The following is a 10,507-nucleotide window of genomic DNA, read 5'->3' on the forward strand; positions in this document are numbered from 1 at the left end:
ATAATATATATGAAGTTAATCCGTCATCTTCAATCCAGAAGGCAACTTTTTAGGACAAATAAGTGGCTGTGAAACATGCTCGGAAGGAGATTGATCCGTCCATTTCAACCAAAAAATACAATCTTGTCAAAGATATCCAAGCTTTCATATGAGTAGAAATTCAAGGTGATTTAAAATGTTCAAAATAAATGTACTTTTTAACTTTTTATAACAAAAAAAAATGTAAAAAAGTAAAGAAAATGGATAAAAAATAGAGAAGAAATGTTAATAAATATTGATAGATGTTGATTGATATAACCTAAACAAGTGTATGTATCCAAAAAAAGTACACTTTTTTAGTGCATGCCAAACACCTACTCAATCCCGTTTTGTGTTTCAGCATAAAAAGCAGTCAGGCTATGATATATATATATATATATATGTGTGTGTGTGTGTGTGTGTGTGTGTGTGTGTGTGTGTCTCTAAACCAAGTGCTTATTTAGGCCGAATGTTTACTGGCCTCCCATGGACTGAATGGACAATGTCACCATTCATAGTGTTTTAAATGGAAGTATTTTTTTCAGTATATTCAGATTTGATCCAACTTGAAACCAATTTTTTAACCGGATAACCTACAAGATGCTTCCCAACTAATTGACAGAATGAAATTGCAAATAACCTGTCTGATAGGGGACCGAATGCTCAAGATATATATCTGTCGATCAAATTTTGTACACTATTAATCTGTGGCTATGAAACAAAGGCACAGTTTTTATGTAAACAAGAACGAATTATCAAAATACAAGAACATTCAAGGTCCTTCAATGTTGGAGAAAAAGATAAACCTTGAATATAGAACCAAATTAAGAAAAAAGAAAAGAAAAATAAAACAGAGCATGTCAAACTCAATCAACTAACTCAACAATGAAAATGGAGTGAGGGCAGAATATACTCAGGTGCTCAACAGAGAGTAACATAACACTAAACATCTGAATGGAAAGATGCTGGATTTCATACATCTGTCTTGTTACCTCGGAAGTACATATAAATTTTCTGCACAACAAAAGAACAAATAGAGAGTTCAAGAGAATGAAACTACTGTAGGTGAAACTAAAAATTAGTGGTTAAAATTAAATAAATATCAATATAATTAAATAGTATTTATATCATCATTGCAATATAATTAGGTGATCTCTTTTTTATTTCTTGATCGAGAGGCAAAAATGACGTTTCATGCACTATGCAAACAAAAACATAATTGCATTGCTGTGAATCGCAAATTGAATCATGATGATTCACTCAACTTTCAATACAATAGCACAACCGGAATCGTTTTGATTGGAACTCATCAAAACATACGAATCAAATTGTTTGGTTTTTCAACAATGTAGAGGATTGACATATATTATTAGTAATATATTATTTTCATACGCAAGAACATTATTATAGATCCTCTGCACTACAAAAAGTAGTAGTATATAAGTACGACGTGAAGAGGAAAAACAAAAACAAGGGCAAGGACAAGTAGGATATTTATAAGTAAAAAGGCAATTTTCAGTTTTCCAGAGGCTAACCTGAAGAACCCACAAACTTAAAAGTGACTCCAAGCAAAACAAGGCAAACCCGATCAAGTAGAAAATCTGCAAAAAAACATAGCAATATTAGTTGTACTTGTATCCATAAATTCAATAGAGTGCAAAAAACAAAAACAAAAAAACAAACAAATACACAGAACATTAATTGCTCATATTGTTATACACGAACAGTCAAATTTTATACATTAGTCCTAATAGAATAAATTTTATAAACTGATTGTAGATGCTTCTTAAAACACACTAGATTTCACTGTATTTTAAGTGTCAAACTGACTCCTGCCCACCATCCGGTAATCTAGATCAAGACATCAAAATTATAACACCTGAAGTTTGGACACAATAAATGACTTTCTCAAAATAATTCCATAAAAAAAGATAGGATTGCAGCACCCTAATGATAAAATCTACACAAATAAATGCAAGAAAACAATAAGATACATGTGTGTAGAGGGTGACACATTATACAACTTACCCCCACCAACACATGCCTAGAAAAGACATCAATTGCTGCAAGGATGCCCCTGAGATTTGAAAACACGAAGAGGAAAATATTAGTTACAAGATCAAAGTGAAGGATAAGGATGAGTAAACAATAACTTAAAAATAAAAACTAAATTTACATTTTTAATGGCGTAAAAAATAGTAAAGATTTCTATACTAGAGACCTCCTGTATTGAGTGAGTCTCCCACTCTAGTATAGACCTACCCATGCCTCTTATTCTGAAGATTCAGTAAAGGTTGCTATCTGGAGAGTCTTGACAAAGTTGCAATTTATCATGATAAAACACCACTTCCAACCCTGACAAATCTGAAAGCTTAAGATTATCAAATCTTATTTAGCTACAATTCGATTCACGATTCAAATTACTTTCTTGTTTTAGAAATGTAGCATATAAGGACCATCAGATAGCTGCCTAATCTGTCACATTTTCTGTCTATTAAACAACAATACACCACAAGACATCCACCTGTAAAACATGAGTGCCCTTAAACAGCCACTGTGAAAAACTGGAAACAGTGCTATTCATAAAGTGAAAAATATTAGGCAGGAAACAATGCCAGTTAAAACCCCAAAAAATCACATAATAGTTTTACAAGAACAACTAAACATAAAATACAATACTAATTGATCATCTAATCAAAATAAATTCCTCAAACAGAAATACAAAACAAAAAATGTAAAAACTTACGCCAATGACTGCCCATGAAAGACGATAGGAGGAGCAATAGCAGCAAATACGCAAAAAACAATGTGGAGCTGCAAGTGCCAGTACCATCAAAGACAAGGAAACATAAGACATTAACTACAAGGAGAAGCAATAACATTCACAGGGCATGAACCGGACTCACCGAGTAAAACAGAAAAAACCAACCAAACTTCAATGCACTGTCCGTCCTGCAATTTGGAAACAGATAGTCACATGACTACAACTACCACCATGTCCAGAACTTTCATGCTATAACCACAGCATCTTTCCAATTCAGATATTTAAAATTCACTCAACAAATTAAACAGCATGTATGCCATTGATATGATCAACAATCATGAAAACAAACAGACAAATAGCCTCCTTATTTTTCTGTTTCTTGAGCCACTTATGGTCATTCTTTGCACTCTGAATCACCTGGGCTGCAGCTAGTCTGCGTCTGCAGCTTGAGTGACCATAAGAAGTAGATAGACATAAGGCATGTGCACAAAATAACTATTAATAATCACTGACACAGCAAATTCTAACATAAGGCATGGCTAGAATGAGGGCAAAGGAGAATATATGGTTTATACTCCCATATAAATACACTTCATTTAACATTGATCAATTTTCTAAATTTCTATTTATAATTGCATAGCACGAAAGACAAATCTCAACATATTCATTTCAAATGACTTCAAGTGAGTCCTTCCCCCAACCCACCCAATCCAACCCCCCAAAAAAGGTAAGATGAATTTGAAGTTTCCCACAGATTGCATAGGATGAAATCAAGAAATGAAAAGACAAAACAAGGCATGGTTGAATACCTCATAGCACGATAAAGTGGCCTGTACCATAGGACATATGAAAGAGGGCATCCAAGTATGGCATAGATTGTTGCCAGGAAAAAAATCTTTACATCTGGAAATAGTGAAACATGTCAGAAGCACTATACTGAAGCTTGTCAAAAATTTAAATATATATATGCCCAAAGGTATTTATAAAAGAATATATATATTAGAAACCTTACCTCCACCTCTAATCCAATTAACCGTCACAGCAATAACATTGAATACAAGGCAAAGAACTATACCTGAAATGGAAGTGGGAAAAAGGAAAACATATAAATGACAGGACAAAGTTAGAATGAGAAGAATTAGAACAAAGTCACACGAACAAGTGAAGATCCATAGAAGTCTCCTTACCAAAATGTCATAAAGACAATTTAAGAAAATGAAAACAAAATTAAAAAAAAAAAAAACCCTCTCTTGTATCATCCAATTTCAAACATTGATCTTCCAAGACTTTTTTTGGGGGTGGTGGTGGAGGGATAGGCGGATTAAGTCACTTGAGTCATCATCAAACTATCCCCTCTATAACCACCAAACAAACTGGCTTTGAAAACAAACACAAACTCTTTAAAGGCTTTGTTTCAAACAAAGATATAATACAACTGAGAGCTACCTGAACCATTCTGGATGATCTCAACTTCAAGTTCCACAACAAAAGAGACAAAAGATTTAGGCAGTTCGCAAAAGTAAAATAATAATTGACCTTGAGTATTTTTTTATGAACTGCAGATAAGGTTTGGAAGGATGGGTTGCTGCTAAAAGCAAGCAATTAGCTAAGACAGAAATATCTGAATGATCCACCCTCAGCAGCTCACAGCTGGACTCACAAACGGAAAAAGGGAAAGGGCAAAATGTAAAAATAAGTCCAAATTCCAAAATGAGGAGATATAAAATCCATCACACTAATTGACAATATTCAGTTCAAAAGTCTGACATTTTATCGTGGTAGCTGATGCAAAAGGCAGAAAGCATGCAAGTTGCCATAGAAGGTTTTCCGGAAAACTAGTATGGAATTGTACAAGCATTTCATAACTAACTAAAAGAATAATACTTTACTAACAATTTTTCCCTATCAATTGATCTCAAGGTGGAACTATTTCATTACAGTTGAAAGAAATGTAGTCCAAATGAACAATTCTGTAATCAAAAGAACAAAACCATCCATACCTAACCAACTCGCAAAAGCCAAATACTGCAACTTCTGAGCATGAACAGGGATCTCATTGGATATATCATGATGAATAATTGGAAAAAATGGAGGCCAGTTCCTATCACCATCTGTGGGAACACCAACTGAAAAGAAATATTGGGATAAATAAATCAGAACATTGTCATTATCCAGGAAAAGCAAACAAAACTACATCCTGTGCAATGAATATTGCTTGCCCTTCATCTCATGGCTTACCACTGGCCACAGTATCTTCCCTTCGTTTAATTTCCTGGAAAGTGTAGCATGCATCAGTACTGCTTAAAACAAGTATACAATTTATGTTAGAAAAGTGCATGCAATCAAGACATACTATGAGTGCCATTGTTTCATCAAGCAGTCTGGTTGTCATTTTGAAGGCAGCAAAATGATCAATTTACAATTAAGAAAACATTAACAAGTTTTTTGAGGTGCATTTGCAAGCATATGCTCAATAAAAGAATTGTAAAACTAACTCGTTCCCTCCTTTTCAGATCTTCTTCCCAAGCTGCAAGTTCCTTCTTTTTTTTGGAATCCTGCCATATCAAACCAGATGATACACAACTCAATACTCTGAATACTAAGAAAGGGCAAATAAATAAGGAACTGTAACTTCATTACATTCATTGTATCCAATGGTATATCAACAGTTGCATCATGCTTTTGTCCGAAACCCAGGGTTTGAGCAACCATTTGAGGAATGCGTGACTTTGATCCAGGAGCAGCACTGCCATTCTGCACACAAAGCACAATTTGGATAGCATGATGAACCACATAAATAATGAATACAGGTAGAAAATTTTAGGATCCAAAATCCAAAATGCATGATTCAAACAACAATGAGAATTAAAAACCAATATATTGTGCCAAAAAAAAAAAAAAAAAATTAGACAACGATGCTTTAACTGGTTACTTGCAGAGGCAACAAGTACCTTAAGTCAGACCTGAACAGTTCATCCAAATTCATACTTCACCAAGAACATGGCCCACCAATCACAGATTTTATTGCTCTGCATACATCTGTGTCTACAATCACAAGGTACTTTACTTTCTGAAGACAACAATCAGTTTTGACTAGAACTTTATAAATTGTGTTTGGTGTGGACCTTTTAAAATTGATTCAGATTACTATGCAAAATAATTATGGGTAAATTACAAATACACCCCCTAAGGTTTGGTTAAAATAAAAAGTGCCCCCTATGGTTCTAGAAATTATATCCCACCCGTTGAAATTTCTAATTTCATAACAAATAACCCATTTTATTAAAAATCATCAAGTCAATTAATAGTTTGTAACAATATCAGAAATTTATTTCAATTAATAATTTAGGTAATTTTGTTATTGATAGGAAAGCAATTAGGAATTTCAATTTTTCAGTTAATTTTGTTAAATAAAAAATTCTGACGATGGGGTATTTATAATTTTTTAAACCACAAGAGGCAATCTGTATTTTAAACAAACCTCAATGAGTATATTTGTAATTTACCCAATAATTAATTATGAGGTGATTGTTTAATGCATTTGGTATATTATCATGGGGTGAATTATGTTTTCATTCGCTCTTTGGATTAGGCGATCACAAATAACTTTGCATTTGGACCACATCAAACCCTGGCAACCTAAAACCTGAAGAAAGCTTGATTGAATTTCTTGGGAGACCATAAACAACCCTAGAAAAAACCATATTTTGGCTCAGAACACTAGCCTCTCACATCCTCATAAAGCTCCAAACTATCTCCTAGCTTTTGGAGTTTAATTTAACAACAAAAACGCTTTACCAGAGTTTCAAATGCCTAATTTTTAGCAAAGCCAGCAACCCACAAATTCAAAACTCAAGCCAATACCAACTCTTTTTGGTTCACAAACTCTAGAACCCTTCTATGATCTATCTTATCTTATCCTAATCCTATGACCTTTTTCTTGGCCTAGACTAGACCCACTATAAAAAATCATTTTAAGGTGGTGAAATTCCAACTATCCTAAAGTTGCCTACATTACTGACTTAAAATCATAACCTTAGCCAAAGTCCCCAACAAAGACACATGAGCTACCACCAGAGTCAATCTCCAAAGAGAAATTTTAACTCAGCGAGTCCCACAAGGATCCCATCCCTTGAACATAATTTTTTGACCTCCTTATACCCTACATCAACAGCCCATTCAACCATTTTATGTAGGCTAAAAGTTCATGTCTAAATGTGTTATTATACCCAATTACTTGAAAAGGAAAATAGGGCTAATTTTGGCTTGCCTACTAAAGAAGAACATGGGATATGCATCTTACGTTACTCCAAAAGCAACAACTGATTTTTGAACTTGAAAAACAAAGGGATCCAAACATTTAAGGTCATTATTAAATGCATAGATTGCATTATCCTAGCAAACATGAACATAATGGCACTATTTTCTTATATTTCATTAAAATGTGAAGCAATAATTCCTAGATTTCATCAACTTTGATAATACTTTCAGCCACATTGAAATTTCATTTAGGCATCAAAAGCATGTATATGTAAATGGATAAGTATGACAATGTATTAATTAAAGGAATTAATTAAATAAAGGTTTCTTCACACATTGAATGAGGTGGTGATTTCATGGATCAAAATATCAGCTGTTACGTAACAGATTTTGGGCATCCCAACTCAAATACTCTGCTTTGTATTGCCACAAAATAAAATAACATACTTATCGGCCAATACACATATTGGGTATCATTTCCATAACTGGGAGCTAAGAAGCACGGATACGTTGACGTATCTGTGTCGTATTCGTGTCAGATACCAACACTCTTGCGACACTCTTAGGACACATGTCTGACACTCTTCAAAACGTGTCTTATTTTTTAATTTTTTTTAAAGATCTGTACACTCTTTGGACACTTGAAGGACACACGTGTCAATTGCTTAAACATACTTGTCTATCAATTAGACACGTGTGAAACTAATTACAAGTTTGAACAAAACAACTTAAGATACAATAATAAAACAAAAATCATATAAATTTATAGGAATTTGTTATATTGTATTTTTTATTATCTTTGAATGATATATTCATACATATAACATATAATAAATATATAAAATTATATATTTCAAGCATGTCCCCCACGTGTCGTATCCTGTATTTTTTAAAAATTAACGTGTCGGTATGTCGTATCTGCGTCATGTCACATGTCCATGTTTCTTAGAATTGGAGAATCAGCCGATACGCACCATTGCGCATTGCTTGCCAAAATATTCCCCTTTTTTGGCTTTTTTGTGTTCAGACGCTACTTTTTGTTGCTCAAAATTACTTCTTTTCTTATACATCATATTCATATACAAAATACAAAAATATGTAGTTCACTAGTATTTGTATTTATTTATTTTTTTATATAACATATCGCAAATTCACAAAAATATTATAATTTTGTGTGTAGCCCGTGTGCTTGTATTTGTGGCAAGTGGGTATGCGAAAATTTTCACTTTCTCCCATAATCCCATTCAAGTGAATTTCCTTAAAAAATCTAATTTCTATTTTTGTATCCACATTAGATTAATTAGTATTAAAAATGAAAAATTTGCTAATTCATTCAAATTAATTAATTTGTTTTTTTCTTGTGAATTAACAATGCAATTGCAAAGTGACTAATAATAACAATGTCGCATGGGAAATGGAGAGAAACTTCTGTTGATGATATTGGATGAAATTTAATTGTAATGAATTATCAATTCTCTATTCTAGTAGCATTTCTAATTATCCTATATATAGTTAAATCCCTTACTACATAAATTTTTTCAATCTTTTTGGCCTTGAAAACAATATAAAATTTTATAATATAATAAACATACGTTAGGGGCTACAATGTTGATTAAAAATCATTACAAACATCAAATTGTGATAAATAAGGTTGAAAACTTATTACATTTAGGTCTTGTGATCACGACACTCAAAAACTTATTACATTTAGATCTCTAATTGCACCTTTCAAAGATAAATTGTGGACCAAAATTATCCCCTACACTGGTATATATAATACGAGAAATTCAAGCTCTATGACACAACCTTATTTCAACCAATAAGATCAGAATTGCACAATTCATTGGAAACAGTTCCTTTTATTGGTTTCACCACCCAATACAGACATAGCAGACCTAGCCATATCATACCCACAAAATTCCCAATTAAAAAAATGTCACATCCCACCACTTAGCCTACAATCACAAAACAAAAATACCCATTATTCTATAATTTCAACAAACTCTCTACAGAAATTTAGTCAACCACATTTCCAACCACTGCACAAAATCTAGGGTTCTCCGATCTAGACCCTCACAAAACGCAGCAAGCTAAACCCATCAACAACTGAAATTGACGACGACAACAACAACGACAACAACAACAGCATAGCAGTATAAATAGACAAATCAAAAAATAATTCAAATTAAAAGGCGGAAAAGCGACCAGATCTAAAAAAGGGCATGTGTATGTGTATAAGATTGAGGAAGGTTACCGAAAATGGATTGATTTGTTCCTCTTCAAAAGGGTTCGGATCGTTGCGTCTATTCATGGTTGATTCTTCTTCACTTCCCCAACAATTTTGCACAAAAACCCTCCGCAGAGAGTGGTGAGTTATAGAGATAGAGATAGAGATAGAGAGAGAGAGAGAGAGAGAGAGAGGCACTCTCCACACTTCTGATATCTGCTTGCTTGTGTGCAACGCGGGAGGTTCAATGTCGATAACAGACTTTTATATTTGCCCCTGCGAATTTGATAAAATTACGAGTTGTAAAGCGGTGGGGTTGAGATTGGGTGGAACGGGTTTATCAGATGCACTTGGGTCTGAGCAATAGAAACTTGCCACACTGCAATTTTGGTCATGTGAACGTCACGTGACTAGGTTTTGTAGTAACATTTTACTCTTTGGGTTTGTGGCATTCATTTGTTGGCGTTTATGTTGGTGAGGGGTATGATGATGCCACACTAGATGGAACCGACTATTGCCTTAGCTGTAATGCCACGCAATCGCATCACAAGTTTGAAATAAACCCTTTAACCTCCACGAGTGAGCTGGCCCGATGGTTCACGTTGGAAGTAGGGGTGGACAAACCATGCACCAAGATCCTCTAGAGTGAAATTTTCCTAAAGTTTCTTAGAGTGCTATATTGTGTGGTTGAAATTTACTGGCAAGTCACATCAGAAAAATTGATGTGACTTGCCAGTAAATCTCAACCACACAATGTAGCACTTTAGGAAACTTTAGGGAAAAATCACTCTAGAGGATCCTTGCTCCAAACCATGGGTCAGATTTGAATGTGATTCATACTAAGCCCTGTTTGGAAAGTTGATAATTTTAATTGATTATTTGAATTTTTTTTTCTATTTTAGTCTAACTAAAATAAAAAATAAGACTATAAAAAAAAAATGAAATGATTATAAATTATATGTAATATTTTGTTTTATTAACTATTTTAATCTATTTTATTTTTATTAACTTAACTAAAAAAATCAAAAAAACAACTTGCCAAACAGCGCCATAAATTATAAGACAACTAACCCAATCTCCCACTTGGGAGCTATATTTCGATTTAGCATCAAAGACTGAAATCTCCAACAACAAAACGTACAATTAGTTGGGAGTAGGAGCTGTCTTTGTCACACAACACCAGAGAAGGACATCATATATCAATCATGCTCTTTTCTCAAAGAATGCTCCATTCCGGC

General features: G+C 33.6%; 1 protein-coding gene across 3 annotated transcripts; it reads right to left on the reverse strand.

The window, feature by feature from the left end:
- Positions 1-732: 732 nt before the first annotated feature.
- LOC114262313 (secretory carrier-associated membrane protein 4) lies at positions 733-9,760 on the reverse strand. 3 transcript variants are annotated; one of them, XR_014344720.1, is made up of 13 exons: positions 9,297-9,760; positions 5,423-5,536; positions 5,278-5,337; positions 5,021-5,054; positions 4,783-4,908; positions 3,795-3,857; positions 3,592-3,685; positions 2,925-2,970; positions 2,765-2,832; positions 2,240-2,382; positions 2,047-2,095; positions 1,554-1,619; positions 733-1,032 (listed from the first exon to the last, which is right to left on the reverse strand). XR_014344720.1 is itself a non-coding variant. In XM_082895820.1 (12 exons), the coding sequence occupies exons 1-12, from the start codon at positions 9,351-9,353 to the stop codon at positions 991-993; spliced, it is 819 nt and encodes a 272-aa protein (XP_082751946.1). In that variant the 5' UTR covers positions 9,354-9,546; the 3' UTR covers positions 733-990. The 3 variants fall into 3 exon arrangements, 1 of the variants encoding a protein (XP_082751946.1); XR_014344719.1 differs by having other exon boundaries at positions 2,281-2,382; positions 9,297-9,701; XM_082895820.1 differs by lacking the exon at positions 2,240-2,382 and having other exon boundaries at positions 9,297-9,546.
- Positions 9,761-10,507: the final 747 nt, after the last annotated feature.

This window comes from Camellia sinensis, chromosome 11, assembly GCF_055761805.1.
Source record: "Camellia sinensis isolate YWXY chromosome 11, ASM5576180v1, whole genome shotgun sequence".
NCBI lineage: Eukaryota > Viridiplantae > Streptophyta > Magnoliopsida > Ericales > Theaceae > Camellia > Camellia sinensis.